Source organism: Denticeps clupeoides, chromosome 11, assembly GCF_900700375.1.
Source record: "Denticeps clupeoides chromosome 11, fDenClu1.1, whole genome shotgun sequence".
NCBI classification, from domain to species: Eukaryota; Metazoa; Chordata; class Actinopteri; order Clupeiformes; family Denticipitidae; genus Denticeps; species Denticeps clupeoides.
The window spans coordinates 3,892,188-3,915,825 of NC_041717.1; the positions used below are offsets into that span (position 1 = coordinate 3,892,188).

Below are 23,638 nucleotides of genomic sequence, written 5' to 3' on the forward strand. Positions count from 1 at the left end.
ATAAACTACCTGAAGAAGTATTTAACTGCTGCTGGTGAATACGTGTGTGTGTGTGTGTGTGTGTGTGTGTAGGCTGAAGCCGACTCCTCCCCCTCCTCCTCCTCCGACCCCTCCCCTTTCGCAGTAGCCATGACAACAGCCAAGCCGGGTGGCTAGCAACAGCGCGCGTTAGCCAGCGGGAGGCTAGCCGGAGTTATGGACGCGTTGTGCTGACACACGGGCTGCTGATCGAGCTTGAGATATCACAGAAGACGCAGCAGAGAACATGTCCGACATCCTGTGTCGGTGGCTGAATTTAGAGCTTCGGCTGTCGAAATTTGTGGGCAAGTACAACTTCACGCCTGTCGCTCAAAATCTCAACACGCGATTTATTTTTGTTCAGTAAATAATGGATCAATAAAGATTTGGTGTCTTTTAGTCAATTTTAGTAAAATCTCCTTCATGTTTGCAGAGCCTGGCACAATTTCAAAAGACTTTGCAAATGGCTACCTTATTGGTGAAGTGCTGCACAGGTATGAACTCCAAGAAGATTTCCATCAGTTCTCCAAAAGCAGGTGGGTTTGTATAATATCCTTAAACTATTTTGTGTGTGCGTGTGTTGAATTTTGACTGTGGACATTTAACATATTAGTCCATATTATATTCATCTCTGTGAATGTTATCTGCGCCAGCTCTGCAAGCTCCAAGCTGAATAATTTTACTCGACTTGAGCCCACACTGCTGCTCCTTGGGGTGCCCTTCGGCCTGAGCACCGCCAAATCCGTCATGCTGGGGCAGCATGGCGCGGCCGCTCGACTGCTCTACCAGCTGTACATGGTACTGCAGAGAAAGAAGAGAGCAGGACTGACTGGCACAGCGATGGAGACCATGCAGCCTGCTGCGATCACCCGTCTGAACCGCCTTGAGCAGGAGATCTACGCTGAGGTAAACAGCACCGCCATCTTAAACTCGGGTCTCATGGCACACATTCATATCTTGAGAATGTGAGTTACACTGCTGAACCCTTCCCCCAAGTCCAGGCAAGTCTGTCCCACCCTCAGGAGCAATTAATATCAACTAACTGCAATTAAAATTCAGATCAACAACTGACAGCCACAACCGCAAGAATTAAATGTACGATTTGTGCCTACGGTACAACTAATAAGTCATGTCATAATTATGGTTATTATCATCCTTATCATGGTGTAGCGTCTTAAAACCGTGATCAGGCGGGGAGCAGATGCCAAACTACAAAAGATAGTCCAGAGGTATGAGATGAAAGGAAGAGAGAGCTATAACAAGTCCATCATGGTCGACTTTATGGAAGACCAGAGACAGCTGAAAATGAAGGAGGAAATGAGACTTCAGCAAATTGAGAAGGTAAATGGCTTTGCCGTAATGGCTAATGTATTTTAAAAGTAAAGGAAAAATGAAATACTGTTTGTGGCTCTTCCAGCGCCGACTGGTCCGCAGAAAGCAGCTGGAGATCATGAGCCGGATTCATACAGCAGTCGTACATATACCCAAGCCTCCGCCAAACCGTACTGTTAAGGCCCTGGAGAGACAGCGGCAAAACAGGAGGCAGCTGGAAGCCAAGGTTTGCATATGAACAAAATGAAGGAAGAATAAGAAAGCACCCTTTGTTTAAATATGAGAAGTACATAAAGTACTTTTTTTCACTTTTATGGTGTTTGTAGAGCAGGTTGTTCATTTTTTTCTTTAACTGTGGACTGTAGAATGTACATCTGGAAATTGCCCAGTTTGAAAAGAACAGAAGGAAGCTGTCTCCCAGGAGTGGTGCCTTGCCGCTGAGGTTTGTGTCTTTCGTTCTCCTGCATCCTCACTCAATCACGACTGGCTGTTTGATGGCAAATCATTCTGCCACAGCGAGGGCACCAGCAGCCATGTGATGAAGATGCCCAAGCCGGAGGAAATGACCAGAGCAAATCAAGAGTACATACAGGAGATCCGCCAACGTTTGGAGGAGGATGCCGTGGCAAGGGAGCAGAGGGAGAAACGGCGCCTGCGTGTCCTCATGGAACAGCTGCAAGCACACGAGGCCCAGGAGGTTCAAGTTCAAGTTCCCATGCCTTTTACTTTGTAGAATATATTGTATAAACTGCACTGCAATGCATTGGTTGGTGAACAGTCCACAAGACAGGTTGGTGTAGCAAAATTTGTCTTGGAGTGTGTGTGTGTGTGTGTGTGTGTGTGTAATTATTTCATCCAAGGTTGCCTATAATGGTTAGTGCCTTGTGCTGAAATTTGTGGACAATTTTTTCTTTTTTTTGGGGCACATTGGGCAGCCTAGTGTAGGAAATGGATAGATGTATGCTTTGCAAACAACCCTTATGTCATTCTGACAAATAAATATTTTACAAGTATTTTTTAATTGTATTGCCATGTTGCTGCAATACAATTGATACTGATATTTTTACTTTGGTATTTTTCAAATTAAATTCATGTGTAAAACAAGTTTTTGCTAGACATCATATTTGAATTTGAAATAGTAATAACCCAAGTGCATGATCTGTAGGAAGCATTGCGGGAGGAGCAGCTGGTGGAACGACTGACCCGGCAGTGCCATCATGAGAAGAAGCTGGTGGTGCAGCTCATGCAGGTCCGGCAGCAGAAGGAGGTTCTTCGCCAAAACCGCATCTTTCGTGAGCGACAATATCAGGAGCAACGCCAGCGGGACTTCCAGGAAGCACTGGACACGGAAGAGGTGAGGCATTGCTGCACATAACACAGGCTTTTAAATACCTTCATGATAACTGAGAGTTTGCATGTAACATTAAGATGTGTCTGGTGCCTTTGGACTTGTCTTTATGCATCATATAAGTGTATAAACCCATGTATGTAAAATATAAGCATATTTCCACTACAGGGTTTTCTTGGGTTCAAAGAACTTATAAGAATTAAGTTCCATGTGACTTTTCGAGGTTTTATTTTTCGGGTTTGTGTCATGCTTTATAATAAAAACTACTGAACTTGCTTTAAAACCTGGAACATTTGTGTAGGCACTACTACGACAGGCCAAGCTGGAGCATGCAGAGGAAATACAACTGGAAATTGAGCTTCATAAGCGGCTCATGGTTGAACGTGCCCACTCACGCTACCAGAAACACTTTAACATCTGCAAAGAAATAATAAACCAGATAGTGGACCTGGCCACCAAAGCTGGGGAGTATCGCCTATTGACTGGCAGGTATGCAGAACAAAGGTCTAGTGTGAGCTAACCCAGTGCCTTTCAATTAGAGGCTGATCTTGAACCTATTTTGATTTCCATAGTCTGATCCCATCAAAGATGATGCGTGAGTGGAAGGAGCTTCTATTCTGTGGGAAGCCCCTCTATGACAGAAGCTCTGTGGAGCTCACCTCAGAGCAGAGAGAGAAGCAGGAGATCCTCAACAACCAAGACTATGATGAATATATGGTTGGTATGAGATCTGATATTCAAATGTCTTCAGCTGCTCTGTGTTGTAACGTTTTTCCTTTTGTAACTGAGCTTTTTTTTTTATGTGACCATTTTTTGACTTTTTAGGCAATGACTGGCGAATGGACCTGGCCTGCAGATGAGGACAAGAAAGGTCCTTCACCTAACAACAACATTCTGGGACATATAGTGCAGCGTTTGCAGAGTATTGCGACGCCTACAAAAGCCAGCACCCCACCTCCATCTTTTCCTCATTTTACCATCAAAGCCTGCATAGTCGGAAAAACTTTCTCTGGGAAGACGACATGCTTGAGCAGAATCTCTCAAGGTGTGATTGTGTGAGTGGTCTGTATGGTCCTAATTGTGTGTATCGTATTTCTTTAACGTTTTGTCCCTTTACTCTCAACTAGCCTATGGTATCCATGTTCTACCTGCCACTGTACTCATTGAGCAGGCTCTGGCAGTGTTCCATAATGGAGAGTCTGCTGTTGAGGATGGTGAAAAGATGGAGGTCTGTCATTTCCTGTTTATTCATCAGTCCCAATTTGCTGCTAATATGACTTTGAATTAAGGCTCTTGTTTATTCCATACAAGCCCCCTGGGAATGGTGATTCAACCCCCAAAGAAACTGACCTGGTGGAAAAAGAAAGTCTGAAGGATCAAGAGTCGTCATCAACACCTGAGCTATGTGTGTGGCTGTTTTTTTTTTGTTTTGTTTTTTTCCATTCATAATATCAGTTAAAGTGTACTTACATTTACACATGCCCTCTAAGTCAAAATATGAATTGCCTTTCTCTCTTTTATTTAGATCTACGTGTTACTTATTGTTTTAAGATAGGCTGTATAGAGCTAAACTCTGTAATATACAAGTTAATACGCACATGTTAAACCCATTGAAATTAAATAAGGGTTTCTCTCTTTGGGCTTTTAGATAATCTCAATACAGAAATAACAGCGTCTGAATCTCTGAAGTCAGATGCAAAAACAAAGGTAAGAGCTGAAGGTGCTAGTGCTGTAGCCTTGTAGACAATGTAAACCGATGCTCTTATTATGATTATTTATTCCTAGCTGTCCAAAAGGGCTCTGCATGGGGCAGCAATAGACCAGCTTCTCCGAAAGGGACGGGCTGTGACAGATGAGTTAATGGTGGATGTTGTTGTTGATGCAATCAGGTGAAATTTTAGAAGGGAAAAAGAAATGCATGTGTGTGTGTGTGTATTATTTTAAAAACTATATATATATATAGTTTTTAATAGAAACATGCTAAATGTGTGAATTGTTATTATTAGACAGGTACCTGCTGATTCGGGTTGGATTTTGGATGGATTCCCTGTCAATGTGACCCAAGCTAAGCTTCTGGAGAAAGCCCTTAGTGGATCTGACCCTGACAAAACTGACAAAAAGAAGCAAAACCGGACCACTCTGGCTATGGACCCCAACCCCCCGAAAGAAACCGCCTCTCCCTCCCCTTCTCTGGACTTGGTCGTCCTGCTGGAAGTGTCTGATGATCTTGTGCTAGGTCGAGCAGCAGAGCAAGGTGGTGAGTTATAAATATTACACATACGTACAGCATGTGTAACTTTTCTGAAATTTCCAAGAATAAAAAAATATTTTTTTTGAGGTATCATACATCTATAGACATTCACCTGTGATTATTGGACATAAATCTTAATTTTCAGTAACCTTGACTACTCCAACTTTGACACCCCTATTTAACGCTTGCATTAATGTTTTATTTAGGGCTGCAACAACAAATCAATTAAATTGATACAAATCAATTATTTAAAGAGTCCGCAATGAATTTCATAATCAATAGGTTGTGTTGCGCGATGCGGAGACATTTGATTAAAAAAAAAAGACTTTATTTTTTTTTAAAACGAGCGGAGGTAGAGGAAAGATAAAAGATCATATGGGCCATAATTCAACTGCATTTTATGCTAAAATACGTTTTTATAAAAAAAAAAAAATTTTGAACGCCTGTTGCCTGACGCCACCAGGAGTTAAGTAAAGCCTGGTCTGTGCCTGTCAACACAACCACGCGTTATGTGTGCCTTTTTTGCCTGCCTGCGCTAAAACAGACCACGCGTGACGCCTGCAGTACCTGCAGAATCCCGAACCGCCAAGGTGCCACTTAGCAAAGCACCTCACACCCTGCTCCCCTTTCACGCTGTGTTTCACCAAGGGTGATGGTTAAAAGCAGAGGACACATTTCGTTGTGTGCACCGTGTGCTGTGCTGCAGTGTTTCACAATGACAATCACTTCACTTCTTACCTCTGCATCGCTGCCACATCAACACCATCTGAGCGGCTGTTTTCTGCAGCAGGCAACATAGCCTCAAAGAAAAGAGCGAGTCTGAACCAGAAGCAAGTGGACGCTCACATTTTTGCATTGCAATGAAAAGTGTCTGAACAAAAGCAGTGAGGGAGAGTAAGTGTGTGTCTGTCAGTGTGAGAGTTTGTGAGTGTGTTTGTCTGCAAAAGTGTGTGCATCTGCAGTGTAGCATAGTTTTGACATTCAAAGAAATCCTGTTAAATTTTCTTATTTGTATTGTTCTTTATTTTTTTTATAAATCGTGTATTGTTCTGGCATCTCGGGTGGCACTATTTTAAAACTCTATATATTTGGCAGATGTAAAGCATACATGTGTATGTTTTTTGTTTTATTCCATTTTTATTTTATTATTATTATAACAGTTCAAGCAGCAACAAAAATGAATGAATGAATGAATAAAAAAAAATCGACAGATGAAACGATTATTAAAATAATCGTTAGTTGCAGCCCTAGTTTTATTACACATTGAGTGTGCAGTACCTTTATTTATTTCTAAGATAAACCTGAAGATTCCTCTTGTGGACCTGATGAAGAAAGGTCCCCAATAGAACAGCACTCTCTCCCGGATAAAAGCCAGGCTCTGCACAGGTTTGCCTTGATTTCACATTCAGGGTCAGAAGGGATTATTGTGCACTTGAATTAAAGATGCATATAGAATACATATTCACTTTTACTATGCAGAATCACAGGATTCCAAGACACTTGGCCTAAACTGGAGAAGTGGTTCTCAGGGAAACAGAACCTCCTGGTTAAAGTCAATGCAGAGGCTGAGGAAGAGGTTGTCTTCAGAAATGTTGAGGCCATTCTCCATAAGACCATGACTGCAGCAGAAAAAGGTAACCTCATTTAGAGATGTTCATTTAGCGAATCAGCACCACTGAGGTGCAACCGAGCAAAGCACCGTCCCCACACACTGTTCCCTGGGCGCCTGTCATGGCTGCCCACTGCTCACCAAAGGTGATGGGTTAAAAGCAGAGGACACATTTCGTTGTGTCACCATGTGCTGTGCTGCAGTGTTTCACAATGACAATCACTTCACTTCACAAGTCCATCATATCAATTACAATCCTGGACAGAAATCAATATCATCGTCGTAATATTGTTGTTAGGAAAATTTAGTATTGTTTTCAAACACATGCTTAGTATAATGCTGGTGGGGGGGACATTTTTCCAGTCCTGCTCTAAGCAAATGAGGAAAGCTACTAGGTTTACTACAAAGGGCTCTGCTTTTTAATCAGCCTTCCATTCAAAGCAGTTAAAGACAGGAACATGTTCCCAAATTGAATTTTGAGCACTCAGTCTTGTCATCATTAATTGTATTATGATGATTTCCCTCTTGTCTTTACATCACTCAGTACACATGTACTCTGTCCCTCTGCCCAGGGATAGCAGTTGGAAACAAAAAGAAATAATGCAACATATAGCTGAGTGCAGATGTGTGCCCTCTGTGTTTTCTGAATGATCTTTGCTTTTGCAAACATGCATTTTAACGTTGCATGTTTTTCAGACAGTGAACAGGTTGCCGTTTCGTCACCATCCACTCAAATCCATAACGAATTGAGCATCACAGAAACACTCATTCCAGGCTCAGTAAACTGGGTCTATGTGGATGAGCCTCTCCCCAAGGTATGGTCATACACTCATAATCACATGTTAAGAAAGCAATGCAACTAGTTTTTTTTGTCACATCTGTAAGATGATTTTGACTTCACCAAATCTTCAGGAAATTGCTGAATACCTTGTCCCCTATTGGGAGAATATGTGTAATTCTTACGTCACCAACATAAAAGCTGTTATGCAGAACCTCCGGGATGAGCGTAATATGATAATCCATCACCTGTACAATATCAGGTAAGGAAAATGTATCCATAGTTTTTAAAAAAACTTAATGTAACCATATGAAAGCCTTCTAAAAAGCTTCTAAAACTTGCATGTCAGCATAAAAAAGTAATCAGCATTAAATACTATTAATATTTACTCCACTGTTTCGTTTGATTTAGGGAAGAATTTAAGCAGTTCCTGAAGCAGTCAGACTTAAAGCAACAGTTTGTGACCCAGTGGCAGCAGGACTACAACAAATTCCCAGATGACATGAGGGAGGACGATGAGACCAAGGCAGAACTCCATAAGCGTCTGGATGTAATTAATACACTCACCATGAGAAGAGATATTACAGAGCCATTTTAATACTAGCTGATTGGTGTTGCTGATTGTTTTGCTGTCTTCCTGACCTAGTATTTTCCCTATGAGTATCCCATATTACCCTTTTAATGAATTAATTTCCATAAAAGAAATCAGTTCTCCAAAAGTGATAAATGTACCTTTTCAAGTTCATCAAACCATGTCTTAATTGATAAATGGGACATGTCCAAAGTTGTCGTCAAGTGTTGTCGGGTGGTCGTCAAATGTTGCCTTTTAAGTGTCATGACAAAACAAAAAAAATTATGTAATTTGCCTTGAAAATATTTTATTTTTAAAAATCTGAAACTCTGCAGGACCTGCGTGAACGCCTCTGGACCATATGCGACCAGAGGAGGGCGGAGGCTGAGCGTGAGCAGGCTTCGCTCTCAGAGAACAGCTGGCTGGAGAACCACACCGCACTGCTCATCAACCACTTCTCCACCCTCATACAGGTTTAGATCAGAGAATTGAGAACTTGTGGTGCTGCATCTGAACATTTTTTTTTCTGGAACCTCTTCCCATTGGACTGACTGCCTTTTCCACTCACTTAGTTGTTGCTCTCAGAGGAATGTACTCTTGTTTGTGGATTTGAAAAGATCTCTCTCCTGATTGGTGATGAGAATGGGAGCAGTAATGCACGTTGCTGTTCCAGGTGGAGGTGGACCGCTTCCACGACACATTGTACCTCCTGCGAGATTATTACTCAGGCATGAGAGGAGCTGTACTGCCAGAGATGGGCCATGACTTCAAATGCATTCCTCTGCTGGACACTGTGGACTTGGAAGAAGGAATGAAAAGGTGAGGCCATAACTTCTGGGTTTCAGATCAAAGCCATGAAATCTGATGAAACTTTCTTCAGAGCACACATGTTCATGTATGACCATCTTGCTGAATCATCCCATTCTGACAGACTGGCCAAAAATGTGGGTAAAGAAGATGAAGAAGACAGGAAGAAAACAAAAGTGTAAAAGCATTAAAATCCATTGTTGTGGCATGGAGTTCGTTCTCTGATGATCAGCTAATGGACTGCCTTCATCTTTCAGGATCCCCCTGATTCCACAGAGACCATCTTCAGCTGCAGTTTCAAAGATGACTGTTGCCTGCCCATCTGATGAGAAGCTGGTGTATGAGATCTATGAAGTCGCAGTAGCGACTGTGAACAAAATGGTAATGTGGTAAACCAAAACCATATAAAAAGAAATAACATTAGGTGTGTTTGAAGGATTGTGGTGTAGGGGTTTGGGGTGCTGCTTAGAACATTTTCTGCAGTTTCCTGCCACAGAAAAAGTGTATACTGTTTTCTTGAGGTGTAGAAACTTCTAGATCACTACCTGTTCGGTATGTTTTACTCTCCCCTGCCCAACAGTCACTGGAGATGCTGCAGTGGGAGACAGGGAATGGTAAGGAGAATGTGGAGCAGATGGAGGAGGAGCAAAAGGGAACTTCTGGTGCCTCACCCACAACGGCTGCTGCCGGTTCAGCTAAGAAACCCAGGAAAAAGAAAGGCTCAGGTGAGTCGTGAGCCCGCTTCTCTCTACATCCTCTTCATCTGGATCTGCTCTCTATAAAAACTTTACAGAATATGTAAGTTTTTGAAAACTTAACCAAGACAAAGGATTTTTCCATGCATGTTTTTTCAGTGCCTTCACCAGTTCCAGCACAAAGCCCATCTGTTCCAGTGGTGGAGGACCCTAATGAGGTGCAGAAAAGATTAGTCAGGGCCAAAATCCATCAAGAGTGTTCCGCAGGACGAGACCATGAAGGTAGTAAATCAGATAAAATGGGTTTTTAAGGAATGTAAGAAATTAGAGAAGTCTCTCCATGCTCGGCTTTCTGCTGCAGACCGTGCGGTGAAGATGAGGTTGGAGCTCATTAAGCTCCGTGTACTAAGCACAGTGCAGAACCTACAACAGAGAGCCAGTCAGGCCTTCAAAGATATGGAGGAGTGGCTAGGAGCACGGTTCCTGGCTGAGATGAACAGGTGCAAGTTTACTTGTATTACTTTCATTTTTATTATGTATGTTTAAGCCACATCTATATACAAATCATTTTGTGAGCAACTGTGTGAGCAACTGTTTCTGTGTGAATGCATCATGTACATTGTTTCATTTGAAATGGTTGCAAATGTAAATTTGCAGCATAGATCAGCTGACAGAAGTTGTTCGCCATCACATCGAATCTGCAGTGAAGATTCAGCATGAGCTGATGCTGTCTGGCACAGAATTCTATGTGGACGGAGACATGAAGGTGGTGGCCACTCCACCCCCATCTCCACCTCGCCCTCTGGTAGAGGTACCAGTGGGCAGCACTCTGACTATTCGGCAGCTGGAGGCTTTCCATGCTCAGCTGCTGAAGGTTGCTCCCACAGGTTAGTACCATGTCGTACCATCGCTGAATTCTGCTTTTATACATGAGTAGAAATACACACAATTTTACTTGACCAAATAAGGTCAGAGTGCCTGATACAATCTGTATTCACACTTGGCCATGATGGGCAGGGCTGTATGGCACAAGACCATGAGGTTCCAGCTTCATGACACACTGATGAATGCCCATGTTAAGGCGATATCAAATGAATAGTTAAAAAAAAGAAATTAGCAATAACTACCAGTAACTAACAGTGTTTACTTTTTGTGAGGGTAGTGCCTGGCACATCCACGTCCCCCTGCACTAGCCCTGCACAGATGAGTTCAGCTCAAGGTTAAATCAGGTATCTTAATTGAGTGTGAACCCAAGATTGTGCAGGATGAGTGGCCTCCAGGATTAGGGTTGGAGAGCCCAGCTCTAGTCAGGTGTATTGTAGGTGAAATTGATTTGCACTCAACACATTTGACTTTGACATGACAACATCTGTGTATTTTTTGTTCTGCACTTGCTTTATAAATTCCTTATGAATATTAGCAGTCATAAGGTCCTGATGTTTTTTAACTAAAAAAAAAAAAAAAAAGTAAAGACATCCAGAATGCTTAATCATTCATTTTATGTAATGTTTAATGTTATACTTTATTATAAATATACAAATATATTTTATTTTATTTTAAAAATACACTTATCACCTAAGGTTTATAAAATGGATATTGGCTGCTTTTAGGGCTTTGAGCTCTGTGATGTAATGATCTGCCCTGTGATTCATTGTATGTTCCCACAGGTTTTAATTATTATTTCAACAGTTTCCTTCCTGCACTCAAGTGTTTTTATTTTCCTCTGCTAGCAGAAGAAATAATTTTCATGCGTTAGCTGCCATGGCTGCATTTCTCTTGGATTATCTTTGTTATATTTTTAGATCCTCTTGGGCACTGAGACACTTAATGTAGTGAATTATGGTTGTGCCACAACAATTGATATATTAATATGGAATTATTAAATATCTGTACAGGTATGGCTGGACACATTGAACGATGTTGTGTCCACAACCAAGAAATTGCCTCTGCTTTTGTTATTTTGTTTCTTCTGCATGCAGGTCTTATGTCTGTTAATGAGTTTTTAGACATCCTAAAGGGCTTGACATCCATCAGATTGGGCACTGACGCCCTGCCTGACCCCTGGATGCACATCACAGTTGCTCAGGTACAGAACAAATCATGGTTTCCCTTCTGAAATGAATCTTTGTGCTGATTCTAAACACAACACATTTTAATCACAAAGATTGTGAGAGGTTTAAATACCCCAGGCAACAAAGAAATAGAGACTTCAGAATCAAAACGATGATGTACAATCACAAATTAACCTGTGTGTAATCTGTCGCCACACACCAACATGGTTGTGTCTGTAGATTCTGGAGCTGACCCTAATGCTCGCTCAGGACTCGGTGACGCTGGACTGGTGCCGGTTCCTCCTCAGTGCAGCTCTGCCCTGGCCTGTTCCCACAAAGAAACAGCTGCTGAAGGTTCTCTCACGTTTCCGGATGGTAGACCATGACCAAACAGGGCTCATATCAGAGGAGCAGTACCTACAGGTTCTACTTGACTGCAGTTCCTTCCTGACACACCTCATCTCATGCTTATCATGACTTGGAAGGTACTAAATGGTGTTGAAATGTGTTTATCTCATAATGACATTATGTTTGATGCCAGACTGAATTATGGTGTCCAACTGAGAGCATCTTGCCCATTCCCGATGACCCTTCTGAGCCAATTGTTTATGACCGGTTGGCACATTTGAGAAAGGTGGGTAAATCATCCATACAGTTCCTGTGTTACACAGAACAGTCCATATTAAGATTTCTTTTTTGTGTTGTAGTTTTTTTTCTCTGTGTTTGCGAATCAGGCCTCCTCGCCGGCACATCTGGATTATGTGAACATGCTGCTCTATCTTGCCGCCCACCCAGACTCTGTGCAGGGATTTGTACGTGCCCTGAGTCTGATGGTGGGACACCCTTTGTGTTATGAGTCAAACAGCCTGCTTCTGAAGGTAACATCCAAGTGACAACACATTTAAAGCTTTTATTATATACATGTCGAATTAAATTAGAACTTTGGCATATATTTCCATGAGATTCAGAGTAAGCAGCTGTGTGTGTGTCTCAAACAGTCCCTGGCATACATGGAAGAGGAGGAATCTGATCAGTCTGATATGAATGGCAATCATAGGAGCTCAGAGGGAGAGGGTGTGTCCATTTCTGCTCTTCTTAAGGTGGTCTGTCATGGTGGCATTAAAGTGACCAGTCGGAACCAGTTCCACTCCAACCAGAAACTCGAAGAAGAATACGAAGAGGTATTGTTATATGAGGGGAGCACAATTACATCCAGATTACAGATTTTTTTACCATCTACACAATTTTTCATTTTATTAGTCAAAGCACCCAGGAGCTCATTTGGCTAATTAGTATGATGACTTGACTTATACTTGATATCTATACATTTTTTTAATCAAGTCATGCTGAAAAGTGCCCTCAATTGGCTGTGTATAAATATTTAAGAATGTTATAATTTATACATTTTAGTTATGCAAATTAATTTCTGTATGTGTAACTTCTGGACCTTTAAGGCCAGGCAACAGGCAGCATGGTGGGACAGAGAGAATGAAAAATTAAAACCACACTAGCATAATATTAATGAATGACTTTTTGGTTCTGCTTTTTCCTAGGATTTCAGAAAGATCTATGAGGAACTAGGTTATGGTTCAGAGGAGAAGGTGCCTTTCTCAATCCTTTCAAAACATCCTAGAGTGCAAGACTTGATGGAAAGCACATTGCAGTATCAACTTGTGGTGAGCATTTCTGCTGTATAGAAATTCATACACAAGGAATACAGGACTTAAACCTATAATCAATGATAACACAATAGTTCTGTGATACCCACAGTTCAGCACTCAATGACACAACAAAATGTGTCCTCTGCATTTAACCAATCACTCTTAGTGAGCAGTGGGCAGCCAAGAAAGGTGCCCTGGGAGCAGTGTGACTCTGAACCTACAAATCTGCTTCCTTAACAGCTAGTCCACTGCTCCCTTATACAGTAAGGTCTGTATGTCTGTGAAGATTCTCAGTCATCCAGGTTAATTTGTCTGAAAGTTGGCAACTGGACTTTCTTTCTTTAATGTAGAGACGTCTCATTCTGCATCCACAGACCTTTGTCAATCTGATGTGACAGCCCAGCCCTGGCAGCTCCTCCTGCGGGGGAGGCCCCATTAAGCGGGTTGTTAAATGTGGCCAACCTGGTGGACGTGTGAATTGGGCCTGATTTTCCTGGGGATGGATGAAAGGGCAGCAAAATAGATTGGAAATAGGTTGTGAGTGAGGGTTTGTTGATTTGCACATGCAAAGCTTCCCTCACTCCTCTCTCAAACCACCTGTCTTCTCTGTCCAATATTTGAACATTTTAGTCCAAAAATGAGTGTCCTTTGTCCTTAAGGTTAAGGTACACAGCTGATTCTGGCCCTGAGGTGTTGCTCCTTCTGTGCTAGGCCATCCTCCTATGTAGCAGCTCCAACCTATTTTGCTGGTCTATAATTTTCATCATAGGTACACTTCTCATGAAACTCTCCCAATCTGTATCATCTGTATCATCCAGATAGTCTATTTAGATTGGCCTGGACATGTGTTATCTTAAGCAGGAGGACCTTTTGAGCTGCAATGGATTTTAATCCATGACTATATAGTGTGTTAACAGGGCTGGCCCATAGCATAGGCAATATAGGCAAATGCTAAGGGTGCCATCCATCCAGGGGGCGCTACAAACAGAGGAACAAAAAAGGGGTAAAACTTGATTAAAAAAAAAAATGTAATAATGAATCTTGATTTGATCACATTTAATTGCATAATCAAATTTGCCCCAAAGCGCATTTTAAAAAGGGTTTTAGTGGGTAACAGAATCAAATAATAGACATGAATATCGTTAAATCATGATCTTTTAATTTCTGGAAGAATTGCGCTTAAACTGCATTGCAATTCCAACCAGAGAAACAAAAATAATGTCCCTTGCTAAAATTGGGTAGAGTTCAAAATAAAGTGCTAATAAGTACATTTTCAGAATTGTCCTTGAATAATAATAACAAAAATTTCAACATGAAGTGCAGTTTTTCTGCTCCAAAAAACTAGTGGTGGCCTAGCAGTTAAGGAAGCGGCCCCGTAATCAGAAGGTTGATGGTTCAAATCCCGATCCACCAAGGTGCCACTTAGGTGGCACTGAGCAATGAAGCCCTGCATTGTGTAGTGTTATCAAGGCTTCCATCAGGTATTTTTAAAATGAAACTTGCCTCCGTCCTGGCAATGCACTTTCTTTACTTGGTAGAAAGCTTGGAATGCAAATTGCGATAATTTTTTTTTTCTAATTAATTCATCGCAATTAACACGTTAAATTCCCAACCCTACTTAACTTTTACTTTTACTTTACTTTATTTAGCAGTTGGTATTAATGTACTTTGATCTGAAAAGAACAAGCCCACATGAATTTACTTGCTTATCAGATCCTATTAAGTAGTAGTAGCAAAATAAATGATAATGATATGTAATTTTCCTATGAGGCAACCGTGGCACGCATCCCTTTCCCTTTCCCTCTTTACTACGGTAAACCAACAGGGTCAATAATCTCCAGGTTCACAACACATTTTTAAAGGCAACACTGTAAAAAAAACAGCATTTTGTTGCAAGAAAGAACAGGATTCTGGCTGCGTTCTGAGGGGAGCAGTGAGCTTGTCAGTCATTCCATTTTCTAGTAATTGCTGCAACAGTCGCTTCTCACCAAGCTGCTTTGCCTATAGTAGATTGGCTCATTCCAGTCTGGTACAATGTTGTCCCTGGCGCCCTTAGACAGCTCTCTGGTCTTGGCCATGGTGGAGGTTGGAGTCTTGACTGTTTGAAGCTGTAGACAAGTGTTTTTTATACAGATAACCAGTTCAAACAGGTGGCATGGAGCTTCTTAAAGAAGAAGTAACAGGTCTGTAAGGCAAGAATTGTTGCTTGTTTGTAGGTGCTAATTACCCATTTTCTCCACTATTATGCAAATAAATGATTTAAAAACCATATAATGTGATTTTTTTTACTTTCTCTCTCTCACAGTTGAATTGCACCTATGATGAAAATTACAGACCTCTCTCGTCTTTTAAATTGGGACAACTATTGGCTACCAAATACTTTTTTGCCCCACTTTAAAGGAGTAGTGGGGCAGGCTATAGACCATTGATTACTTTCCTCAAAATTTCTGACCATTGCAGCTACTGATCAGCTAATGGCTAACCTTTTTAATCCTATTATATTTACTGTATTCTTCACAGGACATCCATAGAGTTCTGAGAAATCAGCAGAGTGGATTTTCAACATCCTTCACAGCATCATAGAGGCGACCAACATTTCTCAGGTTCCTTCGGTAATGCATTCAGGGATTAATTTGTTCATCGATGTCACAATTGTTTTTGTCTATGTAATGTTCTTGGTGACCTCTCAACACCATATTACTGATTTAGTTACACAGTGTTTGCTAGTAAACAAAGGCAATAAAATCTGCACATGACATGCTCTGAGCTCCCCTAGGTACTGCTTTTCCTAACTTTGTTTTTATAGCTATCTAATATCAGTGCTTTGTAGCTTACAATAGCATACTGTAATAATATTACCCATAAATGAATGAATTAATTAATAGTTGTCCTGGTGGTCTTTATATTTGCACATCAAATGTGATCCTTGAGTATTTCAATGGTATGGTAACATAATTTAATTAAGATTGGTACTTATGGTAAATTAAGTCAACTGTAATTCTTAAGCTCATCGATCACTACTTATCAACATTGTTCTAATTTTAGCATTTGTTTTTGAAGTATAAAGTAATAATTTGTTGAGAAGTGCTGAGATCACAATGTGTATAATTGTAATACTGATTTTATGTGATTCAGATTCCCGTATGTGATTCCCGTATTCAGACAAACTAGCTTTCTGCATACAAACATACTCACATAACAAAACAGATGCTATTTGCACACTTAGTGGGCATTATAATGCAGTATGTTTGGAGCTTTTATACATTGACCCAAAACAAAAGATTTCAGTGATTAAAGATTCCATTTATTAAAGAAACCCCATGTTCAAATCACCAGAATCCCTCTCAGGTACAGTGAGAGTTCACTTTATACACTGCTACTTTTACCACAAAACAAGGTGTAAAATGTAATCCCTGAGGTCAGTTTAGAATATCCACTACTGAGAACATTTAGGAACATGAGAAACATGCAAAATGCAATAACAAATGTAGCTATTCAACTATTCTTCATTTTCTATAAACATAATACTGTGAAAGTAGTCACAAAAATCTTTTCAAATCATTCCTGGGGAGCTTTGTATAAAATCATTCATCCTGTCTAATCTGTAGTACTGGTACATGTTCCTATTTAGTCTTTGGTTCTGTTTATATTGATAGAACATTTTTCAGAAATGTATTCCCATTCTAACCACAACAGAGATATCTTGATATTTGTGATCATATATGCCAATTTTTTTACATATTTGAAATTAAAACCCTAAACCCCAATAAATAGTTTCAAACAAAATAAAAAACATGTTCACACTGAGGAATAACACAAAAAAAATCTAAAAAAAAAAAAACACTGGAGAAATCTAAAGTGTGAGTCAAGTGTCAGAATGTTACAAAAAATATGTATACATCAGTCTCACTCTCTCTACTTCAGAGTAATGTGTTTCACACATCATCAAATATACCACCTCGAGACAAGGACGTGGACAAATAACGACCTCCAGTGAATCTGGGAAACACAAGCAACAGAAAAAAAACATTGTTTTGAATGTTGGGATTGAGAAATGTCAAATTACATAATATTCTTATGGTTGTCAATGAATTAAATTTAACTAATGAAAATAATCAAACTGCACATGCAAAAGATGCATCATCTGAATCATCCCTAAGACTTCTTTCTCCATCTTTATGTACAGATTATCTCTGGCTAGGATGAAATCTGTGTTAAAGGTCAGTCAAAAGAAATAAATAAAATGCAGTTTTGTTAATTGTTGTTTTTTTTTTTTTAAAACCCATAACGTATTTCCTTAGTTTTATTTTAATAAATGTACCCCCTGCTATAGCCCATCTGAGAATAAAGAGAGAAAAAAAAAGTACAAAAAGGTACAAAATAGTAAAAAGAAAATATAAATAAACAATTCAAGTATTACTAATAATCCAATTTAAACAATACAGTTCCGTTTCCAGTTGTATCCAGGTGAGGTAAGTAGGTAGAATGTTTGTCTATGTGCAATGTTATGTGCAAAATAGATAGAGAGAGAGAGAGAGAGAATTTGTATTAGTGCATGTGTGTGCAATGCATGTGCAAGCCTGTGTCGCTGTGATGTACAACAAATGCTATAAACTCGCCCAAAAGTAAATCTATATGCTAATGAATGTAGATTTGTCCATGTGTTGCATTTATTATTACTACCTTATGTATGGGGAGGCGTGTTTTGAGATGAAACCTATCAGTGTGTGTTGGTGCGTGTTTGTGGCGCGGGAGGGAGAAACTCCAAAACAACGCGACAACACTTATGGCTAACCGTTTATTACAAACAAGGACAACAAAACACACAAAAGAGGTCTATGTTATTCTTGTCTTCTGGTCACAATCCTAAAACCTTCTGATTACGGGTCCGATTCCTTACCCGCTAGGCCACCACTGCCTCCCACATTATCGTTTTGGTACGAGGAAGTGAACCAACACAATTATCCTAGAAAATGGTTCGGTTAGGACAAGCACAGGACAGAGTGGCGCGGGCGGAATTGACTGGTTCAGTTTACCAGCCAACTGACAAACATGACAAGAATGACAATATTGAGCAACATCGGATTTCAACCCAGGCCAAAAGAAATGGCGCAAAATACGGTTATATGTTTTCGTTACTCCTAAGTGTCCAGACATCACGTTGTCATGCCCTAAACACAGTACATGAGACCGAAACTCAAGAGGAACAAACAACAACATTTATTTCTTCTATAGCCCAAAATCACATACAGTACGTCTCAATGGGCTTTGACAGGCCCTACAGTTGACACCCCCCACACTTGACCCTTCTGCACACATGGAAAAACTCCACACAAAAAAAAAAGAAAGGAAGAAACCTTGGGAAGGAGTGATACAGAAAGGGACCCCCTTCCAGGGTAGAGTGAGCCTGCAAATGGTGTCAGTGCAGGGTTGGGGATGATATAATAATAAGTCCAGAATATACTGAATTCAAACCTATATCAGCAGTTGGAGGAGTCCACTTCCTCATCAAAATCCCTTTATCCCAGAAAAAGGCCACCGAGTTTGCATTTATGTTGGCCTTCTCAACAACAGCCAAACGACACTGCGTTAAAGTAGAGTCTTTTCGCTGCTCCTGTGATATAAGCGTTTTACTTACAGGCAGCGACATTGTCTCATCATCATGGACATTAACAGCGCACGTCCGCAGTGCTCCCTCCACCACTCCGCCGTCTGATGGCACTTCACAGGAGACCAGAGGGTCAGAAACAGCCATAAATGTATCGCACAAATCAGCCGTACTCTGCGCTCAGGTGACTGTACAAGCAGGAAAAACGGACTCAGAACCCGGCACCACTGAAGAGGGTGGAACCGTAGGGTTATCGATGACCTCCGGAAGGGGAAGAACTTTCCCTCTAGCCAAATCGTTCCCAAGAATAAATTCAAATCCCTGCATAGGCAGTTTGGGTCGCACTGCGACTTTGCACAAACCTGAAAATAAAGCACAGTGCAGGTTTACAACGTACAGTGGCACCTTAACGATGCCTAATTCAATACCCCGCACCAATACATAAGAGCCACAAAACGTTTAATCAGAAAAGGGCCAGATATTTGCTAAAACAAAAGACCGCGCCGCACTGCTGTCTTGTAAACTGTACCAGCAAGCACAAAAGGTTCATAAACAGGATCAACAATAGTGGGGACACTCACAGCAGACTGAACAAACCAAACCCCTTTTGGTGAGGATTTTGGAGGTGAACCGTGCTTCTTTAAAAGTTTTGGGCATTTAGCGATGAGGTGGCCGGTCTCGTGACAATAAAAACATGTGAGACCATTACTAAAGGAAACGGGCGAAGATCGAAATACGTTCCAATCCCGTCGGAAACTCACATCCCGATCTGGTTTTCGTGAGACTGAATAAAACACAACTTTATGAGTAAGCACGAATTCATCTGCGCAGACGGCTGCCTGCGCCAGCGTTGACACTTTCTGGTCATTCAGATGAGTGCCAACAGCTTCTGGGATGAAATTTTTAAATTCTTCCAAAAGGATTAATTCACAAGTTCGTACACATTCAGAATTGAAGTCTTTACCACATCATAGTCAGAGCTCTGTTGCACAGAAAGGGAAGAGTAAACTTCCTGAGCCTTCCCCACAAGAACACACTGCAGTAGCAGCATCCAAACAACTTTAGGCCACTGTAAAGTTGTTGCTACCCATTCAAAATGACTAAAATATTTTTCCACCTCGTTCTCAGAAAATTGGAAGCCAATTCAAGTTCGAGACGTTTTAATTCGAAGTCTTGCTCTTGACGTTCACGCTCAAACTGGCGTTCACGATCACGTTCTTCCAATGGCTTGAGTTTTAGCTGATGCGCCAGTTCCTTCTCACGCAGCCCACAAGCTTCTCTGTCAGCCCACAGTTTTGCTGTTTCAAGCTGCATCTGCTTCTCTTGCAGTGATATTTCCTTTAAACGAGGCTCTCAACTTTCTATCGGCGCTGGCAATGGGAATGCCATAGAAGTCAACTACACCCAATAGCTGCTGCTTTGTTATCTCTTCTAACATCTTGTCGGAAGGGAACTCAACAAAACCCTCAAAAATTGTAGCCATAGTGACCAGTAATTCTACCCCCACAGCAAAATATAAATTGAAATACTTGGTGAACCCACCAAAACAATAAAAAACACTACACAGACCCAACTACAATAGGAATACGATAGGAAATCCCGGACTAGACCAGGGACATGGACAAATTTTGGGGGCTCGTCCGGGATAAAAGCAGAAACTCCAAAACGACATGACAACACTTATGGCTAATTGTTTATTGCAAACAAGGACATTGAAACAACAAAACACACACAAAACAGGTCTGGGCAGTCTAAGTTATTCTTGTTTTCTGGTCACAATAGCACTTCCTTCTTGCTTCACACCAACACTCTTTCCACTTCACCAACAACACCCTCTCCTCACACCACATCCTCCTCTTGTCCCAAAGCTGATGCCATTTTGAGTCCTCCTCCCTATTACAGCCCGCCAATCATGGCAGGAAGTGGGAGGAGTACAATCATGTACTGATGAGGAGCCACCCTGCAACATTACAGAGAGAGAGACACACAAACAGAACACACCCATAGTCTGCCACGGGACGTCACATGATTAATCCATGAAGAGAAAAAGTCCTACAGTTGTTGTGGTGGTAAAGTTCAAATGGTAGTATAGAGCATCTGTCCATGTTTAACAGAAGAAAGTTGGTGAGCATCCATGCCCTTCAGACATTTCTCTATTTTGTTCAGCTGCTCCCTCTCATCTGGCATTGCTGATAAATACAACTGTGTGTTGTTGGCATAGCAGTGAAAGCTGATACCATGTTTTTGAATGATGTAACCTAAAAGTATAAGAATATACTTTTTTTGCTAAGAATATTATCAACGGAACGAAGATGGAACCTTGTGGAACCATACTTTATTATGTGAAGACAAATCACAGACTGATACTGATCAGTCAAATATGTTCTGAACCATACGAGGGCAATTCTCTTAATCCCAACAACATTCTGTAACCTGTCAAAGAGAATAGCATGATCAATCAAGCCGGACAAGCAGTGGCCCTGAGGCCAACAGCAGTTTATTAACCACTTTAACCAGCGCTGTCTCAGTGCTATGATGAGGTCTAAATCCTGACTGATATACTTCATGAATGTGGTTGCTGTCTAGGTACACACACAGCTGCTGGGCTATGACTTTTTCTAACATTTTCTATATGAAAGGAAGGTTGGATATCGATCTATAATTGGAAACCTGACGTGGTACATGGTGACGAATGAATAATTTTAAGGATAGCATTTATAACATCGGGTGCTACTTGTTTAAGGAATCTTGTAGGAAGAGGATCCAAAACACAAGTACATTGATTTGACAATTAGTTGAATTAATTAAGGAATGTGGGAAAACTGGGAATGTTGTTTTACCAGCCTCACGTTCAAAATTTAAACACACACACAGTGATGAGTAACAGAACAGGCAAGAAATATTTTTTTAAAAGATATTTTAAGATCTTGTAGGTTTGTTTGAGGTTTTGGAAATGATCCATTCAGGTTTGGATAAAAACCTCCTGGGGAAGAAAAAAGGACTCACAGTTTTCCACAATTTTTTTTTTTTACCGCAATATGTGTGAATAGTGTACATTGAATTATTGAAAACAGATGCTCTTCTGCAGTGGACAAGGGGTACTGTTACCATGCTGCGGCCCAGCTGGGGAACATCTGTGCACAGCGGTGGCGTGTCTGCGACAGGACATGGAGAGGCGTGTTACCCGCGAGAGACAGGGCCGGCATCACAGTCTTCCCCCAGCTTATCACTGTGTAGCCGTCTCCTTCCTCGTTGTCAGCCTCTCTCTCTTTTCTTTACGCACCTAGAACCCCCCCACTCAGCGCAGTCATCGCTGACGTCATCAGCAGTCCATGTTGCCATTGTTTAGGATAGCGTAGAGTCTTTCGCTTGCAAGGTGGGGAGTGCAACCTCTCCGCAATCTGCTCATCTACCTTGTCGCTTCTGACGACGTCTTCCGCTCACCTATCGTCCACTTCTGGGTTTCGTGGATCACCCTTGGCCCGCCCCCTTTCCATGGCAAGCTTCGCCGCGAAGCGACCCCCTCACACGGGTGGGGTCTAAAACAGAAAAGATGGAACCAACAAAAGCAAACCCAAAGGCCTGTGTCATATAACACAAGAACTGAAAACAAAACCTACACAAGGTTAGCAAGCATCAGTTAATGTAGCAGCACCTACTGGGTGCTGCCTAACGGTTCTTATGGAGTCCTGGTACAAGCCTAATTGGTTTCAGCTGGGATGGACCAGGTGCAGTTAGACCATTCATGAACAATAATCAATAATCAATCAATAATAAAATGTAAATAGCAAAGGAAGAAATCTAAAAAAAGAGAGAATAATAAAGAACTGAATGTAAAAAAAAGTCTTTCTCTGCAGATTTGAAGTTAGACCGCTCATGTGGGCGGAGCCAGTCTCATACTCAATTATTTAAGCGATAAAAATTCTAGAATTCTTTTTAAAATATGGAAAATAAGACAGATATAAATATAAATAAAGAATTAGATACTACAGTGAAGTCTGAATTGCTGCCCGATGTTAAGAACACAGCAGAAAATACATAATCAGATGTTTGCATTCCTGAAACGGGGGAACAGCCCAGAGAGACAGTCCATGAGGATCTGGGTGCTGTAGAAGGAACTGAAACTGGTTCAGTTACCAGTGAGAAAACAGCTTGAAGTTCCATGCCTTAATTGATAAATACACGCTTATGCAAAATGAGAATATGTACTTTCCCCAGACCAGATCCTGATGGTTTTTTACTGAAAATGATTGTCTTAACCTGTATTCACGCAGTGTCACCAACACCTGACTAATTGTTTTAATGATTAATGTGTTTTTACACATAAATCATTAAAACAACAAATACCATAAAGTGAATCGCTCACAGATTGGTTAGCACTACTAACCTGAGCCAGTCTAATCCGAATCATTGAGATTCGTATTAGCGCTACTAATCACAGTGATTTCATTGTCGGTTTCTGATGTGGAAAATATAATCGGAATTGCACAGAAATCTGAGTTAGTAATTACGAAACCAATTCTGTTAATTTGTCAATTCCTTTGATTCAAACTCTTCAGTCCACTCAAAGTTATCTATTTGGCAAATCTACTGTATTATGATTATAGGTGGGCATAGATTAATTTTCTTAATCTAGATTAATATCATTGTAATCTTGGAATTAATCTAGATTTATCTAGAGTAATCAACATTAATCTAAATTCAAATGGCTCATTTGAATTCTGCCAAAGGCATTAAGAATATGTGTGCTACCCAAATAATGACTATTCTCAAGCCAGGTGGCGCGTTAGACCAGGGACTCATCTCCTGTTTCCAAACTGCTTGAGAAATCTGTTCTACTATGATAATTGGTGATGAAAATAAATTATGTTCAATAAGATGTACTTGTGTTTACCAACTGTTTATTCAG

The 23,638-nt window shown here is 40.9% G+C and overlaps 1 protein-coding gene across 3 annotated transcripts; it reads left to right on the forward strand.

Annotated features, from left to right (window-relative positions):
- Positions 1–148: 148 nt before the first annotated feature.
- Positions 149–16,003, forward strand: spef2 (sperm flagellar 2). Of its 3 annotated transcripts, none has more exons than XM_028996759.1 (36): positions 149–323; positions 452–554; positions 672–924; positions 1,189–1,359; positions 1,436–1,576; positions 1,716–1,792; positions 1,867–2,047; positions 2,516–2,704; positions 3,000–3,187; positions 3,271–3,415; positions 3,524–3,743; positions 3,826–3,926; positions 4,010–4,103; positions 4,347–4,405; positions 4,484–4,587; positions 4,705–4,955; positions 6,245–6,335; positions 6,429–6,583; positions 7,255–7,373; positions 7,471–7,598; positions 7,748–7,886; positions 8,243–8,380; positions 8,581–8,726; positions 8,839–8,892; positions 8,972–9,095; positions 9,295–9,439; positions 9,569–9,691; positions 9,771–9,909; positions 10,067–10,296; positions 11,389–11,495; positions 11,701–11,883; positions 12,002–12,094; positions 12,168–12,338; positions 12,459–12,641; positions 13,014–13,136; positions 15,642–16,003. In XM_028996759.1, exons 1-36 carry the CDS (start codon positions 266–268, stop codon positions 15,702–15,704), a joined length of 4,989 nt encoding a protein of 1,662 aa, XP_028852592.1. In that variant the 5' UTR covers positions 149–265; the 3' UTR covers positions 15,705–16,003. The 3 variants fall into 3 exon arrangements, with proteins under 3 accessions (XP_028852592.1, XP_028852593.1, XP_028852594.1); XM_028996760.1 differs by having other exon boundaries at positions 4,705–4,952; XM_028996761.1 differs by lacking the exon at positions 8,839–8,892.
- The last annotated feature ends 7,635 nt before the right edge of the window (positions 16,004–23,638 follow it).